At 59.2% G+C, this 27,659-nt stretch overlaps 1 protein-coding gene across 6 annotated transcripts in view; it reads left to right on the top strand.

Moving 5' to 3' along the window:
* Positions 1-27,659, top strand: part of SHANK3 (SH3 and multiple ankyrin repeat domains 3) — a 311,807-nt gene that overhangs the window by 246,694 nt on the left and 37,454 nt on the right. For 5 of the 6 annotated variants that reach the window (XM_051612097.1, XM_051612081.1, XM_051612067.1 and 2 more), the window contains 5 exons: positions 16,947-17,082; positions 20,329-20,409; positions 23,318-23,341; positions 25,454-25,581; positions 26,505-26,610. In XM_051612097.1, the coding sequence (XP_051468057.1) occupies positions 16,947-17,082; positions 20,329-20,409; positions 23,318-23,341; positions 25,454-25,581; positions 26,505-26,610 (475 nt within the window). The remainder of the gene's footprint in view (positions 1-16,946; positions 17,083-20,328; positions 20,410-23,317; positions 23,342-25,453; positions 25,582-26,504; positions 26,611-27,659) is intronic. The other variant, XM_051612074.1, reaches the window with a different exon arrangement.

Here is a 27,659-nt window from a genome sequence, read left to right as displayed (position 1 = left end):
ACTGTGGTTCTTGCAGGAGAAAATCGTGTTCAGAGTCAGTGCCAAGTGGGCAGGGTGTGGATGGGCCGGGTCTGCGTCTCTGGGAGCTGGGAAAGGGACTGCTGCAATAAGCAGATGTGGGAAACTGTTCTTCTACTCTCCACATAAGTCTAAACAAAATGCCTGAACCCTGAAGGGGTCCCAGAGGGTCTGTTCCCAAGGGAGATGTTTGCCCGTGGGTGCCGGAGCGCTGAGACGAGCCCAGCGCCTGCGGAGCAGCCAGGGGGCCTGGCAGCCCCTGGGCTTTCCCTGCCCGCTTCTTCCAGGCCAGAATCCCAAGGCTTTACACCCGGGAATGCAGCTCATGGCATCTGCCTTGGCCTGAGGTGCTGGAGGAGGCTGGGGCTGTGCCTGGGGGGGCACTGGGCAGGTGGCAGTGAGACCAGTGACAGGTGCTCCCTGTGAACCCCTGTCCCTTCCTGCAGGGAAAGGAGAGGGAACAGGGTAGACAGGGAAGTTGGAAACAGCTGTGATGGAACAGTGGTGATGGAAAGGAAAATAATGAAACATGTACAGACACAGAGGAACAGGAGGCCTTGCTGAGCTCAGCTGCTGCAGGTCACTCCACAGTCAGACACCAGGGCTGGAGAACCCTCTCCTGTCCAGAGGTGCCATCGCTCCATGCTGGGTGGCTGGTCAGTGTGTCCTGGGGCTCCCGTCAGCTCTGCAGGACCTTCCCCACAGGAGATTCCCAGGGTGGGTGACACAGGCACAGCCATGGACTTGATGTCGAGTTGATGGGAAACCTGGGCCTGGAAGCAGGGCCTGGGGTGATGTATCCGTGCTGAGGTGCTGCCTGTGCTGAGCCCCTCATCCAGGGTGGGGAGTCCCACGGGTGCTGTGCCCACATGCCTGGTCCTGCTGTGGGGCAGCTGGGAGGACAGAGGGATGATGTTTGTTTTGGGTTGGAAGGGTCTTCAAGTTCATCCAGTCCCACCCCTGCATGGGCAGGGACACCTCCCACCATTCCAGGCTGCTCCAAGCCCCATCCAACCTGCCCTTCAACACTGGAAGCACATGTGGGTTCCTGGGAATGGAAGCTGGGGGTGGGTTTGGAAGGGGCACAGCAGCCCGGGACAGCCTTCAGGCAGGAGGTGCTGGGATACAGCTGGAGGCCTGGTACAGGTTCCTGGGACCATCTTCATCAACCTGTCTGAGTGTGTGGATTAGAGGTGTGTTCAATGTAAATGGCAGGGATGTGGCACTTCAGTTCTGAGAATTCGTTTCTAGCCTTGTGACTTGCAGCCCCAGAGCCTCGTGCTGAGACTCACGGTTCATCGTCTGGCTTTAAAGCTTTCTTGGTGTTGGAGACCAGTGCCAGGGACATGCCAGGTGCTTTCACACTGGGGTTCACGAATTCAAATCGGGAGGTGCAGGTGGGAGGTCCTGAGAGGCATTTGCAAGTGGAGAAGTGTTTGGTGACAGTGACAGTCTCCACGGGAGGGCTGGCCTTGCCCAGCTCCTCTGCTCCACAAACGGCTCTTCTGTGCCAGGACCAGGCACAGGGATGGTGCTTGCAGCTCCAAGCAAACCCTGCCCTGCCCTGTCCTGCCCTTCCTCATCCTACTTCAGTGATTCAATCAGCTTCTGAAGCTGGCAGAGGGATGGCTGGCCTGGCTGCTGGAGGTGGCTGCTCCGGCCGTTCCCCTTCCTCAGCGAGGTTCTGCTTTGGGGAAGTTCAGAGAAGTTTCTGTGGGGCCTGGAGTGAGAAGCCAGCAGAGCTGGTCACAGCTGGGAGCCCCACTGGTGGTGATGCTGGAGAGGCAGCACAGCCCATCCAGAGGAGGAGGAGGGCAGAAGGGAAGTCAGCTTGCAGCAGTGAGGCGTTTTGGTCAATGCCAGCTTCCAGCCCCGGCAGTGCCAGCCCTGCGGCTCCGTGTCCCGCCTGCCCGGCCCCTGGCCAGGCCTGCTCTGTGTCCTGCCCTGTGTCCTGCCCTTTTAGCCTCTCCTTGCTCTCCAGCACCTCGCACACACCAAGGGCCTCAGCACCAGCCAGGTCGTTGGGGTTCCTGCAGCTGTCCTTGCTCCTCTGCCCCGTTAGGACGGGGTGATGAGCCTTTGCTCACCCAGTGCAGCTCTCGCCCATCACCCCTGTGCACAGAATCACAGAATTACTCAGTAATTCTGGAAAAGACCTCTGAGGACATCAAGTCCAACCTCTGACCCAACACCACCACCACAGTCCATCGTGCATCCCTGCTGGCTGCCTGCTGGAGGTGACCTTCTGCTCTACCCACAGCAGCATCTGCTCCACCTTGGGTTGTTTCTGGCTCTGAGCTGTGGCAGAGGGAGCCTGGAGCTGTGAGAGAGGAACCTCAGTCCTGCAATGCCACCTACCAACACAACCTCCAGCATCAGGAGAAGCGAGTTTAAAACTTTGCCCTCTCAGCTTCTGCTGAGGTCCTTCCCCAGCCGAGGACCCAGCTGCCAGGTCTTTGCAGCTCTGAATTACCACAACAGACTGGAACATCTGCCCTTGCTCTCCTTCCATGGAGAGGTGCTGTTGCTTTTTTCATCACCTTCTGGGCTTGTGTTGCTTTCTCTGCTCTCCTTTGTCTGCTTCAAATCCTCTCTCTCAGGAGCTCTTGACACTTAATCCTTCACTTCATATTGAAGTGAACAGGTTCATTTTTTAATCCAAGCAAACAGTTGGACTCCAGGATCTTAAAGCTCTTTTCCAACCTAGATTATTCTGTGATTCTGTGGAGTGGTCACTAGTGCCAGAGCTCCTGCTTTTTGTGCTGACTCAGCTCCTGTGTGCTGCAGTGGCTTTTGGGTGGGAACCTGATCAAGCATGGAATCATGGAATGGTTTGGGTTGGAGGGACCTCAAAGCCCATCCAGTCCCACCCCTGCATGGGCAGGGACACCTCCCACCATTCCAGGCTGCTCCAAGCCCCATCCAACCTGCCCTTCAACACTGCCAGGGATGGGGCAGCCACAGCTTCCCTGGGCAACCTGGGCCAGGCTCTCCCCACCCTCACAGCCCAGAATTTCTCCCTCACATCTCAGCTCCAGCTCCCTCTGCCAGCTGGAAACCCTTCCCCCTGCTCCCATCCCTCCCTGCCCTTGTCCCAAGCCCCTCCCCAGCTTTCCTGGAGCCCCTTCAGGCACTGGAAGGTGCTCTCAGGTCTCCCTGGAGCCTTCTCTTCTCCAGGCTGAACACCCCAACTCTCCCAGCCTGTCTCCAGAGCAGAGCTGCTCCAGCCCTCCCAGCATCTCTGGGGCTCCTCTGGCCTCTCTCCAACAGCTCCGTGTCCTTCCTGTGCTGGGAACCTCCACCTGGGCAGAACATTGGCAGCTTCTGCTCCACCAGGAGGTCCAGCCAAGTCACTTGCATTGGCCTTGCCATCCTCCAGCATTTTCCCCATGATCTTTCACATGGTCTTTGTGTTTCATTTCCCTCATGACCCCTTCCTTTACTTCATAATTTCAGTCACTTCGTTTCTGTTTTTGACCCTCTGTGGCTCAGAGGGCACCTCTGGTTGGCCCTGCCCACTGCTCCATTCACAGACCAAGCAAAAGCCCTGAGTCCTCCAAAATGTGCATCTTCCCAGGTTTCAAGAAGAGCAGCCCAGGTGAAACTCCCACAGTAGCTGCTCAGCATCTTTGTCCTCTGCTGATCCCACAACCAAAAGATCCTGTTTTGCAGATTCTTACACCAAAACAAAGACCTGATCAAGCTGAGTTATTTTGTATCATCAGGTCTTCTACTGAAAGACCAGGGGTTCATCACCAGTAAGAAGTTAAGGTCACCCTTCCTGCTAGTGACCAGCCTTGCCTGTCAGTGATGAGAAGGGTTCAGAACAGCTGGTTGTGTTGGTTCACATGGGCTGTGCCAGGAGTGTGAAGGGGCAGAAAATGCCCAGTTCTTCTGCTGCTCAGGGCAGAGGGATTGGAGGCACCAGGCTCTGCCCTTGCCATCCAGCACTGAGCTCCTCACCTCTCACCCTCCCTCCCCCAGTGTTTCTAGGTATGGAAGTAGCTGGGTAAGAAACCTTGGTGTTGGCTCAGCATCTCCTGGGGCACACGTGATGGGTGTGCAGCTCTGACATGAAGGCCAGTGGCTCCTCTTCTCTGGTTGGTTTGGCCAACACCAGCTTGTCAGTGTTCCTGTTCACCTTTCAACACCCAGACACCCTCTGTCCATGGGACTCACTCCCTAATTCCCTGAACACCCCCGTGGTCCTGCAGCCCAGGGCTGTGGTGACAGCACAGACACAGGTGATCTCAGCACATGGCCTTTGGTGGGGATCTGTGGTGAGATTCATCTCCCCTCACTTCAGGCCCCAGTTACTGGGGCACCTGCTCCTGCTTGCTCCAGGCTGCCTTCTGCCTGTGGAGACCAAATACACGTGGAGCTGGAATTTGGGGAGCAGTGAATTCATCTGCCCTGGCTTGGGAGCTGCCTCAGGACGTGGCAGATGCAGTGGATTCACTGACCAGCTCTGCCCTGAGCAGAATATTTTCCCATCGCTCCTTGTCAGGGCTCTCTGGGGATCTCTCAGAGTTTTTCCATCCATTAATTTCTCTGTTTTACAGTGAATCCATAAGTTTGGGCTGATCTTCCTCCTGGGCCAGCTTTTCAGCCCTCAGCTGGATGTTCTGTCCTCTGTGGAGTCATGGAAGTGCTGGTTGGAAGGGTCCTGCTCCAGAAGGGCTGTGGTAGATCAGCTGTGGCTCTGTCCAGCCAAGTCTTAGAAACCTGCAGGAGGGTGGATCTGCAGGGTGGTGGACCTGTGGGATGGTGGACCTGCAGTCTTTCTAGTGGCTTTTCTGGGGCTCTGCCACCCTCTTGGGAAATACTTTTTTTGCTGAAGTCCAAGCCCAACATGAACCTCCCAAACCACAGTTTGTGGCCACGTTTGTTTTGTCATCTGTGTCCTACAGGCAGTTGTAGACTCCTTGCATTTTTTGGTCACTTGGTCTGGGTCTGAACCCTCCAGTTTCTCCCCATCTCTTGAACTCCATGGCCAAAAAACTGAACAGAATATCCCAAGTGCAGCCTCCCCAGTGCTGAGGAAAAGGGACAATCAGGTCCCTGGATCTACTGGCCAGGCTGCTGGTCCTGCAGCTCCCTGTGGTCTCTGTGTCAATGTGCTCTGGACTCCTGCTCAGGCCACCCATCCTCAGCCCCCTCACTGAGCTGCTGCCTGGGCAAATGTCTCCTGAGCCTGGACCAATGGTGGTGGGTGGGTCCACCCTTGAACTTCATGAGGTTTCTGTTAACCTGGTCCTCAGATTTGTCACCCCCCCCTTGTTTCAGAGCTCTGCATTTCATCATGTCAGTCACTCCCTCCAGTTTAAGATCATCTGCACTTTTACCAAGGGTGTCCTCGGGATCAGCTGGGCAGTTGATGAGGGTGTTGAGCAAGATGGGCCCCAGGACTGGCCTCCAGAGCACTCTCTGCTCATGGCCTGGTCATCGGTCCCTTCCTTGCCCTGCAGTGATCCAGTCAGTTCTCAGCCCTCCTGGATCTGAACTGCAGCTCCTCACTTCCCTGATGAGACTCCTGGGGGGTTGATGTGTCACATCCACTGCCCCCCTGGGCCACAGATGAAGTGGTTTTGACACAGAAAACAACCATCTTGGTCAAGCACAATTTGCTGGTGGGAAAGCCTTTCTGGCTGCTTCTGTTTGCCTTTGGTCCCTCACATGTTTGTGCACTAAGAGGACGGGGCTGAGGAAGGGCTGCCTGTCCTTCCCTCCTCAAGGGAGGGTGTCACGTTCAGGAGCAGTTGGAAGGGACCTTCCAAATCACCATGATGTCTCCCAGGGAATAGGGCTTGGGAGGGTGGGGAGAGCCTGGCCCAGGTTGCCCAGGGAAGCTGTGGCTGCCCCATCCCTGGCAGTGTTGAAGGGCAGGTTGGATGGGGCTTGGAGCAGCCTGGAATGGTGGGAGGTGTCCCTGCCCATGCAGGGGTGAGGCTGGATGAGCTTCGAGGTCCTTTCCCACCTGAACCAGTCTGGGGTTCTTCCTCTGTGCCTGGCAGGATTTAGATCCTTGGATTTTGTCCTTGAGGAGCCTGTAGCTGATGCTGTAGACATCAGCCTTTGGACCTACATCTCCATGCTGTGCAGACACAGGGCAGGTCTGTGTGTGCACACAGGACCTGTGGGCATTAGACACAAATACAGACATAGATTTGTGGAAGTTTTCATTATTTAGGCCTGTGTTGTGTAGTTGTACAAAAGCTTTGTTAAAAGAAAACTGCAGGTAACCCTCGGGCTGGGCTGACATGGGGGAGCAGGGCAGGGACAGCCCAGGGCAAAGGGCAGCTCAGCAGGGGAACATTTCCTGGTTGCCCCTTCTGCCTCTGGTGAAATGTTAGTGAAACAGAAGCTGATGGAATCTTGGGGTGCATGAGGAAGAGTGTGGCCAGAAGGTGGAGCGAGATCATTTTCCCCCTCTACTCTGCCCTGGTGAGGCCCCATCTGGAGAACTGGGACCAGTTCTGGGCTCCCCAGTTCAAGAGAGACAGGGAACTGCTGGAGAGAGTCCAGGGAAGGACATCATAGATGCCTGGGGGGTTGGAGCATCTCCCTGATGAGGAAAGGCTGAGAGAGCTGGGGCTGTTCAGCCTGGAGAGGAGAAGGCTGAGGGGAGACCTTCTTGATGCCTCCAAGTATCTCAGGGTGGGTGCAGGAGGATGGAGCCAGACCCTGCTCAGCAGTGCCCAGGGACAGGACGAGGGGCAACGGGCACAGGCTGGAACATGGGAAGTGACATGGAAATAGGAGGGAAAAAAGAGCCCTGGGACAGGCTGCCCAGGGAGGCTGTGGAGTCTCCTCTGGAGATACTCCAGACCCCGCTGGATGCAGCCCTGGGTGATGAGCTCCAGGGGATCCTGCTGCAGCAGGAGGGCTGGACTGGGTGATCTCCAGAGGTCCCTTCCAGCCCTGACAATTCCGTGACTCCGTGATTGTTGCTGTGAGAGGAGGTGATGTGCTGTTCATTTCATGTGACAGATGGCAGAACTGGTGGCTCCAGCGAGGGGCTGCAGGTGCAGCAGCAGCTCTGATGGTCCCGGGCAGAGCACGCGGGCAAACCCGTGAGCATCTCCAGAGAGGGAAGGGTGACCCTGCTCTGAGCCCCGCAGTTGCTGATAGCTGGAAACATAAATTCTACATAGTTAACAAAGTCTAAGGGCTATTTGAGGAAACTCTACTTAAACACAGCCCAGAAATTATGGGGGAAAGAACCTGCTGGGCAGGAGATCACCTGCTTGAGGGAGGTAAGAAAGGAGCAGGGAGAGATTGCACAGAGAGACACGTATCCCCTTCCTCTGGAAAGGTTAGCTGGGAAAGGAGAGGGAAATGCAGTTAATTTGAGCTGAAGTGTGTAGGAGGTTGATAAGAAGAGCCAAAGGAAATATCAAAGGCCAAAATGTAAAGATAATAAGAAATTTTAGAGCGTTAGAAGAAAATAAAAAAAGTCTGGTAGGGATCCATTTCTGTATGTAAATGATCAGATTGTATATTCTGGTGCAGGGGGAGAAAAAAAAAAGTCAGAAATGTTCTGTTCCGAGTTGGGAACAAATCAGGAGGATGTATCTATCCATATGATGTGCTTGGAACAGAAAGTTTCCCAGCTGTAACCAAGGAGAAAGTGAGATAGTATTTGCTAAAAATAAAGACACTCAAATTAACAGGCTTGAATAACATCCCCAAGTGTCGGAGCGCGAGGAGGAAGCCTCCAGATCCTCATCTCTGAAATTCCAAGCATTGGTAGAGGGCCACTGCTCTAAGATTCCAGGGGTATGAAGCAGGTGATTCAGGAAACTCCAGCTCGTGCAGCTCAGCATCAGTGCTGGGTGAAATAATGAAGCAATTAATTTGCAGCACAACGGACCGAGAGTCAGGAGAGCGAGAACGCGCCGGGCGCCGCGCGGGGCGGCTCTGTGGAGGGTGGCATCAAACCTGCTCTGCTTCCCGGGCAGCCTCCCGGGGCTGCTGGTGGGGAGGATGCTGGTTACGTGGCTTGTTTTGACTTCCTGAACTAACATGTGGCTTGTGTGTAAATAGCAGAGCAGTAACTGGAGCTGAGCAGCGAGGGTGGCGTGAGAGCCCCGTGGAGCCCCGAGCGGCTGCGCGGGAGCGGGGCCCAACGTGGGGCTGTCACCAGTGGGGCCTCCACAGCCCCTGGGCCCAAAGCTCAGCGCCTCTGTTGGGGCTCCAGGACAGGGACACCCCCTGGCTGTGAGGGCTGTGGTGTCACGGGCAGCAGGGGAACAGCTCCTGGGAAAGCCACTGTCACCAAGCCAGCCCGATGGGGGAGCAGCCGTTGCCAAGGGACAGGGCTGGAGGCAGAGAATCCCACAGGGCATGGAATTACCCTGGAGAAATGGAACTCAGTGAAGGACACTTACCTGGAGGGGCTCCAGGAAAGCTGGGGAGGGGCTTGGGACAAGGGCAGGGAGGGATGGGAGCAGGGGGAAGGGTTTCCAGCTGGCAGAGGGAGCTGGAGCTGAGATGTGAGGGAGAAATTCTGGGCTGTGAGGGTGGGGAGAGCCTGGCCCAGGTTGGCCAGGGAAGCTGTGGCTGCCCCATCCCTGGCAGTGCTGAAGGGCAGGTTGGATGGGGCTTGGAGCAGCCTGGAATGGTGGGAGGTGTCCCTGCCCATGCAGGGGTGGGACTGGGTGGGCTCTGAGGTCCCTTCCCACACAGACCAGCCTGTGACCCTATGACACAGGTTTCTCCAAGCTGACTGTGTTAATTTGGTTGATGGTGATGGATGTGGCAGGGAGGTTTTGTGTGTGCACAGGACAAGGTTCCAGAGGTAGGTGGACTCATGCCTTCTGATTGCAGCCTTGGCAGCTCAGTGAGACCTCCCCTGGTGCAGGACAGAGCCTTGTCCCATGGGATGGGGCTGGCTCTGCAGGATCCTGCACTGATTCCCCAGCTGAGCAGAGGTTGGAGGCTCAAGGAGCCCACCTTGCTCAGCCTCTTGGATCAGGGCTGAGGGGGCAGTGGCTCGGGTGTGGGGGGATTTAACTCCATTGGCTTGGGGGCAGACACCTCACTGCAGACCCTGGGGCGTGCATGGGAGCTCCCCTGGGCTCCCACAGCCATGGGTTTCAGTGAAATCCCATTTTGGAGTGTTTCTGCCCCAGCCTGTCCTGTGCCCAGGGAGGAGGTGATTGCCTGAGAGGGCAGGAAGGAGACTTCAGAGCTCAAGTTCTCAGAAGGTGCATCTTCATTTCTGGATCATCCTGCAGCCTTTCTCCAGTCTGAGTTCTTTGAGAGGCTGTAAGGGTGAAGCTGGTGATCAGAAATCCACAGGGCTCCATGCTGGGGTTGCTCAGGGTTGGTTCCTGTTGGTGAAGATTTAGCCCCAGGGCCCCTGAGTTTTGCCTGGTGCTCTTTGTGTATCCTGGTTGATGGACCCATTGTCGTCCTGGTAGATGTCCATAGTGGAGGTCTGGAGCAGAACAAGCTTAATTCAGGTTTCAAAGCTTTTGTTCCTCTAAGTAACTTACAGTTCCTGGGAACAGGGGTGATTCAGATGATGCACTGTCAGGTCACAGAATCAGAGTGGTCAGGGTTGGAAGGGATCTCTGGGAATCATCCAGTCCAACCCCCTGCTAGAGCAGGAGCCCCTAGAGCAGATCCCACAGGAACACATCCAGGCAGGTTTGGAAATGTCTCCAGGGATGGAGACTCCACAGCCTCCCTGGGCAGCCTGTCCCAGGGCTCTGGTACCCTCACAGGAAAGAAGTATTTTCACATATTCAGGTTAAACCTCCTGTGTGCCAGTTTGTGCCCATTGCCCCTTGTCCTGTCCCTGGATACCCCTGAGAAGAGTCTGGTCCCACCCTCCTGACACCCCTGTAGATATTGACCAGCGCTGATCAGATCCCCCCTCAGCCTCCTTCTCTCTCAGCTGAGCAGCCCCAGCTCTCCCAGCCTTTCCTCACATGCAGGTGCTCCAGTCCCCTCAGCATCTCAGTGCCCTGTGCTGGCCTCTCTCCAGTAGCTCCTTGTCCTTCTTGAGCTGGGTCATGCTTCTTACAGACCAGCACCATGTCATGAAGGCCTGGCCAGACCCCACGGAACACCTGGTTCCCTCAGGCATTCCTTGGAACTCAGCTCTCCCAGCTTTCTGATAACAAGGCATTTCTCCAAGTGCTTCTCCCTGGTTGACATCATTGGGGTGGTGAAGTGTCCCAAATGGAGCACAGCAGGCTTGCTGGAGCCACAGGGATGGTGCCTTTGTCCTCCCTCAGCCATCAGCTGCTGCACTGCCATAACTTTGGTCCCTGTCACCATGAAAGGATTCCTTCCTTGCCCAGGGACAGTCTCCTGCTCCCTGCTTCCCACAGCCTGGCTTGAGTTGGGAGCACTCTGGTTGTCCCAGCCGTGCTGGCACCGTGCTGGGAACACCATGGATCTCCCCCCAGCTGGCATCTCCTTGAGGAGGGACTTGTCTCAGGCTTTAGATCAGGCAGATGTGCTGAGCCCAGGTCACAGCCCAGTCCTCTGCCCGCTGCTTGGAGAGGTTCCACCTGGGGCTGGTTCAGTGTTTGACACCCCACCTGGGGCTGTTTGGCCTCACAGCTGCGTGGTCTTTCCAGTCCCTGTTGGGCACATCCAGCTCCACAGTCCTTCCCCCCATTCTGGTCTTGCCAACTCAAGAAGAGTTTTGTGCTCTTCTCCCTAATTCCAGGGTGATGTTACAGAGCTGGTTGACCCAGTCCACGGGCACAGCTGGGTGATCCACTCAGCTGCTGTAGCCAGCTGATCTGAACCACAGGCTGCCCCCAGCTCCCATGGGCTGAGGTTGGTCCATCCTTCACTGGCAGTCACTCCCTGCATTTCTGCCTTGGCTTCAGGAGCTCCAGGCCCTTGCCTGTCCTTTCAGAGCTTTCTTCTGCCTCACTGGTCAGCCACAAGGGGAAGCCTTGGTGCTGTTACTCAAGGCACCTAAGAGCTCATCTGGAGTAATCCACCCCCTAGAAATCTGTGTTCCAGGAAGGTTGATCCAGGCTGGAACGGGAGCCTAGAAAAGCTGCTGAGATGATCAGGAGAGCAGGGACATTATCTGACAGACTCTACTAAAGCTTCAGATCCTTATCAACTTGAGGGGGGGGATCAGACAAGGTGTGAAATGTCCCCTTGGGCCAGACTGACAGGTCCACGTCCTTGATGGGGGCATCACAAGATGCTGTTAGTGAAGGGGAGCACACCTGCCTGGCCATTTGGGGTGGTTCTAGCACCCAGTGTCATCACACTGGGGACACTGGCAGCAGTGACCCTGCTCAGTGTGTCCTGGGAGCTCTGTAGGCCTTGGCCAAGTGTCTCCCTGAGCCTTCTCCAAACTGGAGTGTCCCGGCCTTCCCCGTCTGTCTGTGTAGGGCAGTTGCTCCATCCCCTTCACCATTTTAGTTGCCCTTCTCTGGTCCTTCTCCAGTCCCACTGCTCCATCCCTGAGCTGCTGAACCAGCCCTGCAGAGAGCACCCAGGGTGACCATGTGCAGGACGAGCATGGCCCCACGTGGCATTGCCCATTGCTTTCCACCTCTTCCCTGAGAGCTTTTGTTGCTTTTTTGGCTGCTGCTGGGCACCAAATCCGTGATTTTTGAGAGCTGTCAGGATCAGCTCCAAGACTTGTCTGGAGCTGCACCCACCAGGTCCATGTTGAGCATCATGCAGCACGTTCAGATGGCTCTTCCCTGGCAGCATTGCTTTGCATGGATCTGCATGGTGGCCCAGCTGCCACCTTCTGCCCTTGCCCTCAGTGTGGGAGTCCTCCTGGGGTTCCTCAGCACTGCTGCATCCTCTGGCTGCTCAGAAGGCAGTGGCAGCAGTTTGTAATGCCCAGACTCAACCTGGTGTCTCCACATTTCTGTGGATGTTCTTTTAGGTTCTGTAGACACGCTCTGCATCATTTGACTCTTTACCTGTTGTCTTCTTCTAGGCCAAAACAGTTGGACTTGATGATCTTAAAAGTCTTTTCCAATCAAAATTATTCCAGGATTCTATAAAAAGCTTCTCTCCAGGAGCAGGGCATCCTCATCAGGCACCTGTGTCCAAGAAACTGGAAGTTTTTCTTTACTGCTGGATCAAAACCAGTCAGGATCCCCCCTACCTGGCTGCTCTTCCCCACCCAAGGCTGTGGCTCTGGAGTGTCTCATCCGTGGGCAGGACTCCCAGCTGCTGAACCTCCTGAAGGTCCATCCCTGCTGCTCACAGGCTGGGATCAGAAGCTGGTCTGTGTGTCCTGGGCAGTTCCCTTTGTCACCCTGTCCCTGGGCAGCCCCTGGCCCCGGGTGCACCAGGATCTTCCTTGTGGCTCTGCCTGGAGACAGGACGGGATCTGCTCTGCTATTCTGCTCCTCCTCCCTTCCTAGAATCACAGGCTAGTTTGGGTTGGAAGGGACCTTAAAGATCATCTAGTTCCAACCCCCCTGCATGGGCAGAGACACCTCCCACTAGACCGAGTTGCTCAAGGCCCCATCCAACTTGGTCTTGAACACTGCCAGGGATGGGGCAGCCACAGCCTCCCTGGGCAGCCTGGGCCAGGATCTCACCACCCTCACAGGAAAGAACATTTTTCTCATGTCCAACCTGAATCTCCCCTCTTTAAGCTTCAAACCATTGCCCCTTGTCCTCTCACTACACACCCGTGTAAAAAACCCCACCCCAGCTTTCTTGTAGGCCCCTTCAGATATTGGAAAGTTGCTATATTCATGTCCCACTGCTTTGCTCCTGAGTCCATCCCGACAACCCTTGCCAGGAAGGAATTGTTCCCCAGATCCAACCTCAGCCTCCCCTGGCACAACTTGAGGCCGTTCCCTCTGGTCCTGTCGCTTGTTCCTGGGGAGCAGAGCCCGACCCCCCTGGCTCCAACCTCCTCTCAGGCAGCTGCAGAGCCAGCAGGTCTCCCCTCAGCCTCCTTTGCTGCAGGCTCAACACCCCCAGCTCCCTCAGCTGCTCCTCACAAGTTCTCCAGCCCCTTCTCCTTGAGCTCCAGCCCCTTCCCCAGCTCCGGGGCCCTTCCCTGGACACGCTCCAGCCCCTCCATGTCCTTCTTGTCCTGAGGGGCCCAGCCCTGACCCCAGGATTCCAGGTGTCCCCTCCCCAGTGCCCAGCACAGGGCAGCAGCATCCCAAGCTGGTTTCTCCTGGGGATGAGCTCCCTCAGGCCGGATCCCTGCCAGGCCCCCTGAGCTCTGCTCACGTGGCTCATCACGCCCTGTTGACTCAGCGCAGTTTGAAGCTGAACACAAGCTGAAGCCTTCACGCCATCTTCTCACTGAGCTAACCTGTTTATCAGACAAGATCTTCTCTTTGTATTTTGAATTGTTCAAGAGGAACTGCTGGAGGAGCTGTGCTGGGATGGGTGTAGCTGCAGCTCTTGGCAGTGGCAGAGTTCTGTCCTTGCTTCTCAGGGACCAGCAGGTTCGGGGGGGAATCAGGATTTTGTGTTTTTCAGAAATTGTTTTTTTTCACCCAGACATTCATGTGTAGCAGAAGCTCCTGTCGGGCCAGTGTCCCCCATGGTCACCCTGTCACATCCATCCTTCACCCCTGTGCATTTTCAGCCCTCTGGCTGCTTCTCTTCCCTTTCTCCAGGACACCCTCTCCTGCAGGGCAGGTGAGCTGCAGACTCCTGGGTGCTGAGCACCTGCCTGGCTCTACTGTGACCTCCACAGCAATGTCTGGGGAGGTGGGATGGGTCTTGGAGGCTGTTGCTGAAAGACCTTTACTGCACACCCCTGAGGAGGCTCCCAGGTGCCCTGTCTCACTGTAGGAACCCAGCTTGTTTTGAGCTGCCTCATCACCCAGGGAGACACACCACAAGGAGCTGGTGCTCTCAGCAAAGACAAGGGGTGTGTAGCCTCATCCTCTTACCACAGAGTCATAAAAGAGTTTAGGTTGGAGGGACCTTAAATCCCATCCAGTCCCACCTCCTGCATGGGCAGGGACACCTCCCACCATTCCAGGCTGCTCCAAGCCCCATCCAACCTGCCCTTCAACACTGCCAGGGATGGGGCAGCCACAGCTTCCCTGGGCACCCTGGGCCAGGCTCTCCCCACCCTCACAGCCCAGAATTTCTCCCTCACATCTCAGCTCCAGCTCCCTCTGCCAGCTGGAAACCCTTCCCCCTGCTCCCATCCCTCCCTGCCCTTGGCCCAAGCCCCTCCCCAGCTTTCCTGGAGCCCCTTCAGGCCCTGGAAGGAGCTCTCAGGTCTCCCTGGAGCCTTCTCTTCTCCAGGCTGAACACCCCAACTCTCCCAGCCTGTCTCCAGAGCAGAGCTGCTCCAGCCCTCCCTTCATCTCCGGGGCCTCTTCTGGACTCTCTCCAACAGCTCCATGTCCTTCTTTCCAGCCCTCAGAGTCAAGACCTCCCACTCCACTTCTCTGCTGCCCACTTGGCTGGGTGGGCTTGGAGGATTAAAATGAAACAGAAGCAGAGGCAGGTTCTGTCAGTTTCTCTTCTTGGTTTGGAAGGAGCAGGGTGGTGGTCATGGATCCCATGCAGATGATGAAACCCTTTCCATGCCATGGGAGAGGGAAGCCCTCAGCATCTTCCAGGTGGTGATTTTTCAGTATTTTCCTTGTAAATTTTTAATTTGTGTTTGTGTCTGTGTGGGGCTGGGGCAGGTCCAGGACCAGGCCGAGCATCCGGAAGGAGCAAAGGGATGATCCGGTTGGCTCCAAACCTGTGAGTCTGATGGCAGTTGCCATCAACAGTAAATGACCAGGTGCTGTGGGCAGTGGATAATGAGTTTATTAATATAATTAGTAGCAGACAAACCTCACAGAACAGATTTCACTGTTCTGTGGGGTGTCAGGTTTGTCTGGTCGTGTCTCCAGGTGATGAATTTGGCAGCGCCCTGTGATGTCACCACTGCAAAACCCACAGCGTGGGAATCCAGCAGGGGGGGAGCTCGTGGAGTTATCATGGAAAGCTTGGGTTGGGAGAGACCTTACAGGTCACCCAGCCCCAACCCCCTGCCATGGGTGCTGGGTGATGGGTCTGGGCAAGAACCCATCCACGAGGAACTGCCGCATTCCGGGGTGTCTCCAGGACGCAGCCCCAGACCTGGTGCTGCTGGGAGAGTTCATCCATGTTCTGGGAATGAACCTGAAATCAAACCCAGCTGTGCAGGGGAGCTGTGGTGCTGGGACACCCCGCGTGGCCCTGGGCCCTGCCCTGCCACCTGCCTCTGGAAAAATAAGGACTTGCACCTATAACCAGCTGTGGTGGGTTGGGATGAGAGGAAAACGCAGGATAACTGAGCTCCAGACCCAACCCCTTCCAGCCAGGGGGACCAAACAAAAAGATGAGGTGGTGATTTAACTGGAGTAGGCTGGTAATGTCATTGAAATCAGACTTTCTGAGGAAAACGTGTGTTTTCATGAGAACTGAGTAATTATTCAATCCATTACAAACAAAATTGAATCAACTGAATAATTGAATACTTGAAGTAAAGTCATTATTTCAAAAGAAGTAGACTTTGCTCTGAAGGTAACAGGTCTCCAGCTGGTGTTAAAGCACATAAACCCCAAATGTTCTGGAAATGCCAAAGCTCCCAGCATCCAGGACAATTCCACCTTTTGGTCTGTGGAGCTTGTGGTCCCAGGTGCTGGGATGGTGGGGACCATGAGGCAGGGAGGGAGGTGGGACCATGCCTGAAGAAGGGCGGCACAGGACCCTGGGACTGAGCACTGAGTTCTTGTAGGAATATAGGAACGTGCTGGGGAGGGGGTTTAAGTGTTGGAATTACTAAACATTTAGAGCAAACCCACGGGGAAAAGGCTGAATTCTCCATATCTGGCGGTCGTTGAGACCTGGGGCTGGTGTCGTGCAGGAGCTGAGTTACAGTGCTTCTGGTCTGGAGCTGAGGGTGACAAGATGCTGCATGGACAACCTAATACTGCCCTGACCTGTCCTTTGGGTGCAAAATATTGCCCATACAGAGTCACTTGTCCCTTGATTGCCATCACCCCTTGCCTCACCCTAGAGCAGGAGCAGACCTGGAGCACAACCCCCCCCAAGCGTGGACACCAAAGGGTGCAAACACGCCCAGTTCTTTACACAGTGGGTGACTGAAACCAGTCACCCATGGTTGGGTAACCACAGCCCAAGGGTTGAAACCAGTTTATCCAGCAGAGAAGCATCTGAGCTGTGGCATCCTCACTGCCATCACATCCAAACCTCTGGCACTCGAAGTGAGGGTCCATCTGGGTATCTAAGTGCCTCATGGAGACCCTGGTGTTGCTGCTCGGTGGACACCCAAGGCCTGAACTGTTTCCCAGTGTATTCCTTGGTTTGTGTCTTGGAGACCTCCTGCCCTACCACCACAGCCCAGTGCTTGTTGTCCAAGGAGGGATCAGGTCATGCTGGTGCTGAACATGGGCAGGATTGAGCTTCACCAGGTGTCCTGCAGACCCCAGGGAGGTGGGTCAATGGGTGGGCAGCCAGGGCAGCAGAGAAGTGTCTCCATCTGCACCATACAGGGGGCTGCTGGTGGGGACAGCCTGAGCTGGGAGGGCAGTGGCTCCTTGCCTGTCCCTCTGCTGGTCCCTCTGCCTGCCACTCCTCCAGGTCCTCCTGCAGACCTGCACCATGGCTGGAGAGCGGCAGGTCCAGGAGCCTTCCCCAGGGGTGCCCAATGCCCTGGCATGAGTAGGAAGTGCCCAGTTTGAGTGGTCAGGTCCATCTCCCGGCCCCTGGCTGCAGCCCCAGCGTGCACAGCTTTGCTCTGGCCTGTCATAGGTTCCTCAGCTTCTCCAGAAGGTTGTGGTCACTGGTAGGTGACATCCTCCAGGGACAGATTAGATATGACAATGTCCCAGGCTGCAAAAACAGCTGCAGAGATGGAAAGTCACCTGGTTTTGTGGCTTGACGTCTGCCAGCCTTGCCCTCAGCCCTGACCCTGCTCTCTGTTTGTGTCCCAGGTGAATGGTGTCAACGTGGTGAAGGTGGGGCACAAGCAGGTGGTCTCCTTGATCCGGCAAGGGGGGAACCACCTGGTGATGAAAGTGGTGTCCGTCAGCCGCAAGCCGGAATCGGAAGAAGTTGTTCGGAAGAAGGGTAGGTGTGGGGTCCCGGGCTCCCCAGACAGGGCTTGTCCCCTCTGTGTCAGCAGCCCTGCAGGAGATGGTGGCTCTGCCCAGAGCAGCTGGGCACGGGATGGCCCTGAGGCTGCTGAGCTGCAGCGGGCAAGGAGGGAGGGAACCACCAGGGGAGGACCTGCCCCTCCTGGGCACGGAAACCTCAGACACACACGCTGCGCTGCCACGAGTGGGACAGGCTGGGAGGGGACAGAGGGGATGGGGACAGTGGTCCAGGCAAGGAGCTGCCCTGGGCAGCACAGCCCCGACTGCTGACCTGGCCTCCTGCAGGTCCTGACCCCCCAGGGGCTGTGGGACAGCAGCAGCTCCAGCCTCACCCTGAGTGGGTGCACCCAGAGGAGTTGGAGCTGGCTCCTCCTCAGGAGCCCTCTGCTCTGGGGAGACCCCCCTGCAGGGCTGGGGTCACCTCTGGGGTCCCCAGCACCAGAAGGACACGGAGCTGTTGGAGAGAGGCCAGAGGAGCCACGGAGATGATGGGAGGGCTGGAGCAGCTCTGCTCTGGAGACAGGCTGGGAGAGTTGGGGTGTTCAGCCTGGAGAAGAGAAGGCTCCAGGGAGACCTGAGAGCACCTTCCAGTGCCTGAAGGGGCTCCAGGAAAGCTGGGGAGGGACTTGGGACAAGGGCAGGGAGGGATGGGAGCAGGGGGAAGGGTTTCCAGCTGGCAGAGGGAGCTGGAGCTGAGATGTGAGGGAGAAATTCTGGGCTGTGAGGGTGGGGAGAGCCTGGCCCAGGCTGCCCAGGGAAGCTGTGGCTGCCCCATCCCTGGCAGTGTTGAAGGGCAGGTTGGATGGGGCTTGGAGCAGCCTGGAATGGTGGGAGGTGTCCCTGCCCGTGGGGGGTGCCAGGGTAGGGGACAGGTGGCCCTGGTGGGGGGCAGTGCCAGGGTGGAGCCTGCCATTTCTCGGGAATGCTGAGGTTGGGGTTGGCACCACGGGTGGGATTTGCCCTCCCTGGAGGGGGGACAGGTGGCCATGGGACCCCTGAAGGCTCCAGGCCCCAGGAGCAGAGCTAAGGCCCTTGCCCACAGGGCAGCCTGGTGTGGGCTGATGTGCTTGTGGCTGGTGGGACAGGGCAGCCCTTGGGGAAGGGGGCTTCCAGCTGTGGAGGGCAGGGGCACATCTGGAGGGCAGCTGGATGGGAGGCAGACAGCTGTGTGCTTGGTGCACATCACGGCATCCAGCTGTGCAGGGCAAGGACAGCCATTGAGGGAGGCTGGAGGCACATCTGGCAGCAGCTGGTGGTGGAGAATAGGACCTTGTCCTCAGGCACAAAGCTGTGGAAGATGGGGGCACATCTGGCAGCACAGGGCGGGGCACATCTGGGAGCAACTGGCAGCACAGGGCAGGATGTCCTGTTGGCTCCTGCTCTGGGCCATGTGCAGGGAGCCAGGCTGTGGGTAGGAGCCTTCTTGGGGGTGAGCAGGGGTACAGGAGGTGGGAGCAGGGGATGCAGGAGGTGGTACCGGGGGGTACAGGAGGTGGGAGCAGGGGTACAGGAGGTGGGAGCAGGGGATGCAGGAGGTGGGAGCAGGGGTACAGGAGGTGGGAGCAGGGGGTACAGGAGGTGGGAGCAGGGGGTGCAGGAGGTGGGAGCAGGGGGTACAGGAGGTGGGAGCAAGTGGTACAGGAGGTGGGAGCAGGGGGTACAGGAGGTGGGAGCAGGGGGTGCAGGAGGTGGGAGCAGGGGGTACAGGAGGTGGGAGCAGGGGATGCAGGAGGTGGGAGCAGGGGTACAGGAGGTGGGAGCAGGGGGGGCAGGAGGTGGGAGCAGGGGGGCAGGAGGTGGGAGCAGGGGGTACAGGAGGTGGGAGCAGGGGTACAGGAGGTGGGAGCAGGGGGGGCAGGAGGTGGGAGCAGGGGGTACAGGAGGTGGGAGCAGGGGGGGCAGGAGGTGGGAGCAGGGGGGGCAGGAGGTGGGAGCAGGGGGTACAGGAGGTGGGAGCAGGGGGGGCAGGAGGTGGGAGCAGGGGGTACAGGAGGTGGGTGCCCCCAGCACAGCACACGGGGCTTGGGGGAGGGAGGCAGCTCGTTGCGCTGACACTGGGAGCTGTAATTATCTTGTCACGGCACGAAGCACGAGTCGTGGTTGAGGCTGAGGCTCAGGAACCGGGGCTGGGACCCCCCGGTGCCTCTTGCTGCTGCCGCCAGCCCCGCGGCTGGTGACCCCCTGCCCGTCCCCGCTGCCCTGAGCCCACCGCGCTGGGCGGCCGCTCTCCCAGCACAGGCTGCGGGGGCCGGAGCTGAGCCCCCCTCGGCCCCCAGCTGCCGTGCGGTGGGAGGGGGCCGGACCCCCGACCCCCCCTGAGCTCTCTCCCCTCCCGGGGTGCTGGGGGTCCGGGCGGGATCGGCGCTTTCCGCCGGAATCCGAATCCGCCCCTGTTGGGGTCTCTGATGCAGGCAGCCAAGCCTGAGGCTCCGGTTGCCACGGCAACGCCCGAGCGTTGAATCCAGCTTTGTCAGAGAGCGGGGAGGAGGAGGAGGAGGCACCCCAAGTGAAGAGGAAGAGCCTTCAACTCGGCGCTCCGGTGGGCTCACGGCATGCAGCACCCCCGGGGCAGCCCCGCGGGCCGGCAGGGCTGAGGGGTCCCCGGGGATGTGCCGCCCGCCCCCGGCGCTGGGCTAGGGCTGCCCAGGCTCCCTGTCCCGGAGAGGAGGGTGGGTGGGCGGGTGGGCTGCGCCGGGGGCTGCGCCGAGGCGGGAGCCGGAGCTCGGGCCTGCTGGACGCGTTCCTGCCTCCCACCCTCCACCCATGGCGCGTGCGGAGGGGACGCAGCCACCCGAGCGGTTTGCCGAGTCCCGCGGGCAGGCGGCCAGCTGCCTCCGGCACAGCTAATCCATCCATCCATCCATCCATTCACCCGTCCATCCGTCCGTCCGTCCGTCAGGGGCTCGCACGGCCCGAGCGGCCCCGCTGGCTGCAGGGGGGGCAGGCACAGCCGGGGACATGCCTGGGACCCTCCTGGGCTGAGGGCAGCCTGCACGTGCCACCGGCCCCTCCGCCCCCGGGGCTGCCCCGGGACTCGCCGCCGAGGCCATGAAGAAGTTTGCCTCCACACGCAGCCTCAATAAGATCCTGCAGCAGTGCGACTCCTCATCCCGCGAGTACGAGGAGATCCAGGCTGTGGAGAAGAAGTGGCACCTGCATCTGGCCACTCCTCGTAAGTTCCTGGACAAGAAATGCAAAATGCCGTCTCTCTTCCTTTCAGCTCCGCCGCCTCCCAAGAGAGCGCCCAGCACCACCCTGACGCTGCGATCCAAGTCCATGACGGCCGAGCTGGAGGAGCTGGGTAAGGGGCTGGGGGCGGTACCTGCATGTGGGGGGCATGAGGAGCATGCGGGGGGCATGGGGAGCATGCGGGGGGCACGAGGAGCACGTGGGGGGCATGGGGAGCACCTGGGGCCACGTCCCGCTTGGGCAGCGCTCGCCTGACCTCCCTTTGCCCGGGGGTGCCTGAGCACCAGGCGACGTGTGCCCAGGGTTCCCTCGTGCTGAGCAGCGTGTGGGGCACGGGGGGCGGGGAGCCCACCACCCCAGAGGGCTGGGACCCCTCTGTAGGGCCGGTTTACCCCAGAGAAGCTGTCTGGGGGAAGGAGGCGGGGGGTCTCCATGTGCTCCCGGGGAGGCTCACCACCCCCAGGCCCCCCCAGCCCGTGTTTTGCTTCCCCTCTCCCTGCAGGCGGGTTCCTCCCGCTGCCAGCCAAGCGGGGCTGCCCCCCCTTACACGCACACATGCCTGTGCGCTCGCTCACTCACACGTTCTGCTGTCACTACTGAGCCTGCCCACGTTTCCAGATGCTTTGCTATCCCAGCTTGCACCAACACGCTCCTCTCTGCTCTTGGAGCCCCTCCACGCCCACGTCCTCCCTCCCAGTACCCGCGCCGAAGCCCCTCAACCTGCCCGTTTGCTCTGGCACCCCATGACCGCGCCGTCGCGGTGCCCTGGGCTCCATCCCACTGCTGAGGGCTGTCGGGGTGGGGGTCTCACCCACCCTCCCGTGGCCAGGGGCACCACCCTCCTTCCCTGGGCACAGATCTGCCCATCGCACTGCACGTTGTCCCCCTGCGCTGCCGAGGAGGTGGCCGTGCGGAGGGTCCCCGGGTGGTGGCCGTGCTGGTGGGGAGGCTGGCCAGCAGAAGGGTGGCCAGGTGGCCCTTGTGGGACCCCTCCTCTGGGGCAGCCCCTCTCCAACTGCAGCTCTGGTGCACGCGAGGTTGACTCTGCCCAGACTGGCTTTCAGGACTGACCCAGGGCAGGGGTGCTGGGAGCCCCCCAGGTGGGGCCAGAGGGAGCCACACGGGCACTGCCTGCGGCCCTAGTTCAGCTTCTGCTGGGGTTTTAGATTATATTCAAATTCATATTTAGTTTATATTCATATTTCTGCTGTCTGAAAGCATGGTGATGGGCAGAGCTGTGCTTGCTGGCTGTCCTGCCTGGGAGGAGACCCCCCGAGAGGCAGGGACCCTGCCAGCCCCCACCACCCCTGCCGTTTGTCAGGGCACTGAAGGAAGGTCTGTGACCTTTCTCGCCCTGCTCTGCTCCCTGGGCTAGACCCACGCCAGGCCTCACAGCCCTGCAGGGCTCTCCTGAAGGGAAGACCTTGAGGGTTCAGGCTCACACTCAAGTGTGGGTTTGAAGGGACAAGTCTCAGCACCTAGGGGTTTGCACCAGCTGGTTGGTGGCCACTGGGATTAATTTTCTGCTGAGCCTACTGCCTTGACTCCACCTGGCCTGTTCCTGCCTCTCCAGAGCTTTCCTGCTGAACCTGACAGCCCCGTGTCTGCTGCAGCCGCTGGGGGAGGATCCAGGGGAGCCCCTTTCTTCCCCTGATTGCTGCTCCCTCTGCACAGACCCTGCACAGACTCCAAGGGTCATGTTTTCTCTCGGGGTTGCTGGTCCTGGAGGCCATTGCTGGCTGGTGCAGGGGGTCCATGGGGTGCAGGGGGTGCCTGCTTGCACGCACAGGCAGCATGTGGCCTGTGTCACAACACGGTCCCCAGCTGCATGAGCCTGTTTTGGTGACTGTCACGCCCCAGTCGAAGCCTGGTGCACACCCTGCAGTGGGACAGGCCACCCCCACCGTGGCACTTGGGCCTTGCAAGTGCCAAGGGGGGGTGGGACGTGGCCATGGGGCCACCTGCCCGGGGGGCTGCAGCGCTGGGAGGGAGGGGGCCCCTTTGCATGTGTTTTTGGCAAGCGGAGCTGCTGGGCTCAGGGAGGGATGAGCTCGTGGAAAGGGAAGTCACGAAGTGCAGAGGAATAGCTCTGCTGGAGAACCTATTAAAGATGAGTCCTCCAGGTCTCCCTGAGGATTTTGCATCTAGATGCTGCCTCTCTTCTACCTGGAGAGGGACAAGGAGCAGCAGCTGCCTGTGTCTCCCAGGGCAGGGATTTGCAGGCAGTGACTGCTCTTAAGTCCACATGTTTTCCAGGAGATTGTGGTGGTTACTCCCTGCTTCACGTCCTGTAGATCAGGGGGAACCTGTGGCAAATCCCACCACACATCCCCAGGGAGCACAGCACAAGGAAAATAGGGGATTGTTTCTCCTCCTTGACTTTCTCTTGTGGTGGTTGATGCTCTAGCTGTTGGGGGCAGTTTCCTGCAGGTCAGCATCCCCACGCCCCGGGCTGCAGGTGTAGAGCCCTGTCTGCTTTTCTGAGGTGGTGGCAGTGAAAGGGACGTTTCTACCTGCAGCCTCTTCAAGGGAGCTTTGTCGGGTGGTCCCTGCCCCTTTTTCCTTGGAGCCTGTCCCGCAGCTTGCAGAACATCCCATGTGCCCACAGTCACACCTCAACATTCCTGCTGTGTGTTCTGCCAGTCCCCTTGGAAAAGCAGGTTCCCAGCAAGGTGCTGACCAAGCTCTCCTGTCCTGCAGCCCTGGAGTTGGGTGGACACAAGGGAAAGTGCCCTGGGAGACGTGCAGACGTCTCCTCAGTGGGCAGGGAGGAGGGATGGAGAACTTTTAAAAGAGTTTCTCCATGAAGTGTCACCAGGACCTCCTGATGGTCTAATGCCCTCTGACATGGCACCTTGGCTCTGCTCTCCTGGTCTGAGGGAGGAGAAGAAGGGCTCCAGCTGGTCCCAGCTGTGGGGCTGCTGGAGACCCTGGGGGCACAGGCAGCAGGGAGGCTGGAGCTGGGAATGATCAGGAACTGTGCATGCCATTCATACTGTCTTTTGTTTCTTGATTCCAAGCCTCCATGCGGAGAAGAAAAGGGGGTGAGTGAAACCACATGTCCTGGGGCTCCTCCCTCCCCGGCAGCCTCCTGGCCAGCACCCTGGCTGCCCCACACGGGGTGCTCCCAAGGGGCTGGCCCAGGTCCCCTTCCCTGGTGGTCACAGGAAGGCTCAGCCCAAGGGGGATGGAGCTGTGTGGGTCAGCTCCTGGGGGGCTCCTGGTGGCATAGGCAGCTGGACCTCCTGGCCAGCTGGGCCTGGGAACCTCCAGGTCTGACTCCCCAGGTTGTTGCACCTGCTGTCTGTTCACCCCATGGTGGAAACACCTTCCACGGGAATGTCCTCCGCACGCAGGGTCCCAAAGTGCCATCTCCCCCAGGTCAGGAGCTCGTCGGGGGTGGTGGCAGCCCCGAGGGCTCACCCCAGTCAGCTGGGGCAGAGCTGGGCTGGTCACTGATTGACCCAGGGCCACCCACCGTGGAGGCCACATCACGGGTGCCCATGGCTGTGAGGCTGTGTCCATGTGGGTCCCGTGTCAGGGACACTGCAGAGCCAGGGGGGTGTTGCCAGGGCTCAGAGCCAGCAGTGGGCAGTCCTGCATGGAGCGGGAAGGCGCGTCCTGTCCCAGCACAGGGCTCTGCATTTCTCCAGCACAGGGAAGAGGGGGGAGCCTGGAGAGCTGACCCCACTTCTTGGCCTTTCAGAAGCAAAACTCTGTCTGTTCTGGCAATGTGCAGCTGGAGAATGTTTCCTGAGGGACAGGAAATGTGAGGGACTGTCTTCCACCCTAATGGGGGTGACACAGGGAAGAAGCTGAGCAGGGGCTACGAGTGGGAGGTCTGTGAGGGACCTCCCCAGACCTCCTCCTGAGCCCTGGCTGTGAGAGAACCCCACGGTCTCAGCAGCTTTTGGTCACGGGCTGAGCCAGCTCCTCTCCCAGCAGCCTGAACCACCCTGTGCTCCAGCATCAGGCACCCAGCAGGGAGGAAGAGGAGCCATGAAGGCTCCCAGTGACAGGGATGGTTGGCTACTGGAGGTCTTGTGCCGAGGAAGTTCAGGAGCTGGCCTGAGCTGTTTCCTTGGAGCAGGTGCAGGTCCTTAGTCCCAGGGTCTTGGTGGATACCTGCTACCAAGGGTCTTGGCCTCAGTGGACACCTCAGTCCCCTTGGCAAGGACCTCTTGGTGTCTGTGCTGGTGCAGGGCTCACTCCTCCCCGGGGCAGGTTTATGAAGCACTTGGGGCTCATTTTTAGTTTCAGGAATTCTGGCCTTCGAGCTGCCAGGCCCCCCTCATGGCCTCAGCCTGGGGGGGACTGAGGTGGCCCCTGAGTCGTGTCAGCCCCCAGGGGGTTCTGCAGGAACATTGGCCTGATGGCCTGGGCTCTCCAGACAGGAGTCCACTCAGGGAGGGAACACCCCAGCTTGTCCCCAGTGGACCTTGGAGTGACACGGATTGTGCTGGAGCCCTGTGGAGTCCTGTGGACTCTGCATCAATTGTGGTCCCTGCAGCTCCTGGTTCCCCTTGCCTAGTGTTGTGCAGCCACTGCCTGCCTTACCTCCCACCATTCCAGGCTGCTCCAAGCCCCATCCAACCTGCCCTTCAACACTGCCAGGGATGGGGCAGCCACAGCTTCCCTGGGCAACCTGGGCCAGGCTCTCCCCACCCTCACAGCCCAGAATTTCTCCCTCACATCTCAGCTCCAGCTCCCTCTGCCAGCTGGAAACCCTTCCCCCTGCTCCCATCCCTCCCTGCCCTTGTCCCAAGCCCCTCCCCAGCTTTCCTGGAGCCCCTTCAGGCACTGGAAGGTGCTCTCAGGTCTCCCTGGAGCCTTCTCTTCTCCAGGCTGAACACCCCAAGACTCAGTCTCATCCTGACTGTGGGAACCACCTCTGGGCTGAGGGTTCCCCTCTGGTGCAGGGCTGGGAGCTGCCTCCAGGTGTGGCACAGCTGGGAGCAGTGTCCCCTCGGGCGCTGCAGCTGAGACCCCAGAGGGGTCCATGTTGTGCTGCTGGCAGCGCCGTGAGGTGCATCCTGGGGGGGCGGGCAGCTCCAGAAACACCCCCAGGCCCTGGGGAGGAGGGGGCAGAGGCCCCTCGGTCCTGCCCCCGCGAGCTGCCCCCCCTGAGCCCGGCGCTTCTGCCCTTGGCTTTTCAGAGAAGCTGGACGAGATCCTGGCGGCAGCCGAGCCCGCCCTGAGGGCAGAGATGGTGGAGGCGGATTCCAGGGCAGCCACTGTGAAACAGCGACCGACCAGCCGGCGCATCACGCCCGCGGAGATCAGCGTGAGCTGCGGGGACAGGGGGGACAGCACAGGCTGAGGGATCAGAGGGGACAGCAGGGGCAGAGGGGACAGGAGCTGCTGGGTCCCCCCAGCCTGGCATTGGGATGTGGGTTAAACCCGGGGCAGCGGGAGGAGAGGCTGGGGGAGGTGGAGACATGAGCAGGAGTGTGGGCAGGGGATGGGGAGCTGACCTGGCTGGTCGGTGGGATCACCATGGGGAGGGTGGGATTGCACAGGGGGTTTGGGATCACCATGGGGAGGGTGGGATTGCACAGGGGGTTTGGGATCACCGTGGGGAGGGTGGGATTGCACAGGGGGTTTGGGATCACCATGGGGAGGGTGGGATTGCACAGGGGGTTTGGGATCACCATGGGGAGATGGAGCTGAGGGAACGTGACAAGCTGAGCTGGAAAGCTCAGCCGGTTGTGCTGGTCTGGGTGTGAAGCTGGAAATGGGGAAACCAGGAAGAGAAAAGCTGGGAGGATGGAGTGGGAGGGGGGCTGCCAGCTCCGGGCTGGTGGAGGGGCTGCCTGAGGGGGAGGCAGCTCCTGGAGCCAGAGGAGAAAGGACCAGGCTGGTGCTGAGAGAGGGAAGCCTTCCCATACTGTGCCACCACAGGGCAGGCAGGAGGAGCAGGCAGCAGGTTAACCCTCCAAGGGGCAGTAGCACAGGTCTGGGGACATGTGGGGTGGACAATGGGCTGTGGGAGGTGGAGGGAGGCCAGGGCCTGTCCTTGTCCCCAGGGCAGTGCCCCCCTCCTGGGGCTGTGGCAGCCCTGCCTGCAGGCAGGGGGTGGCAGGACAGGCTCTGGCAGGTGACAGAGCCCCCGTGTCCCCACAGGCAGGGGTGAGGGACCCTTCCCTGCAGTATGGTTGGTGTCCCCCTGATGTCCAGAACAGACCTTTCCATCCTTTTCCCTTCCAGTCCCTCTTTGAACGCCAGGGAATGGCAGCACACTCGGGGGTCCTGCCGGGAGCTGAGAAGCCCCACGTGTCACTGCGCAAAGGAATCCCACGGACAAAATCTGTAGGTAAGGAGACCTGGGGGGGAATCCCACCCTGGAGAGGAGGGCTTGACCTCATGGAGGGATTGGGAAGGGCTTGACCCTCTCTCCTGCCTTGCAACCAAGGGTCCTTGAGGACAGGCTGTTCCACGTGGTCTCTACTCACAGGCTGCGTGGTCCTGAGAACCTGCAGCACCAGCACTGGCCCTGCTCCGAGGACCCGGAGGTCCCCAGAGGTCTCCTGCCCTCTCAGTCTCTCCACGGCACTGCCAGGGGTGGGGGAGTTTCTCCCCCCAACCCCTGCTGGCACATGAGAGCCCCTGTGTGACTTTCTGCCCTCCCATGTGTCAGCAGAGCCGGGCTGAGCATAGGGGGGAGCCGTGAGGGACCGAGGTGATGGAGCAGGTAACAAGGGCATGTTTGCTAAGGAAACTCAGGACAGTCTGGAACAGACACTCATCTGTGGGCTGTGTTGGGATCTTCAGACACTGTCCCAAAAGGATTACAGGGCAACTACAACCAAAATGTGCTGGAGAAGGGAGCTGGGAGGAGGAAGTAGAGTGAGCAAGGGCTGGTGGCACAGTGATGGGGGGGACACTCGTTTTCTTCCCTTGGTTCTGTGTCTGTGGGTCTCAGTGGATGGTGACACCAAGGCAGTGTCAGCCAGGGCTGGGGAGAGTCCTGTCACTGCGCGGAGAGGCTGTGGGGCAGGAGGAGAGGGGCAGAGAGGAAGGGGTGTGCTGGGGCAGGGGGTTAACTAACCCCAAGGCATCATGGAATCCCAGACTGGTTTGGGTGGGAAGGGACCTCAAAGCTCATCCAGTCCCACCCCCTGCATGGACAGGGACACCTCCCACCAGTCCAAGCCTCATCCATGAGGTCTTAGGAAGCAATTCTGGGCTGTGAGGGTGGGGAGACCCTGACCCAGGTTGCCCAGAGAAGCTGTGGCTGCCCCATCCCTGGCAGTGTTGAAGGGCAGGTTGGATGGGACTTGGAGCAGCCTGGAATGGTGGGAGGTGTCCCTGCCCATGCAGGGGTGGCACTGGGTGGGCTTTGAGGTCCCTCCCAGCCCAAAC

The sequence above is a fragment of the Apus apus genome, chromosome 1, assembly GCF_020740795.1.
Source record: "Apus apus isolate bApuApu2 chromosome 1, bApuApu2.pri.cur, whole genome shotgun sequence".
Lineage (NCBI taxonomy): Eukaryota > Metazoa > Chordata > Aves > Apodiformes > Apodidae > Apus > Apus apus.
This window is presented reverse-complemented; position numbering and strand designations above follow the sequence as displayed.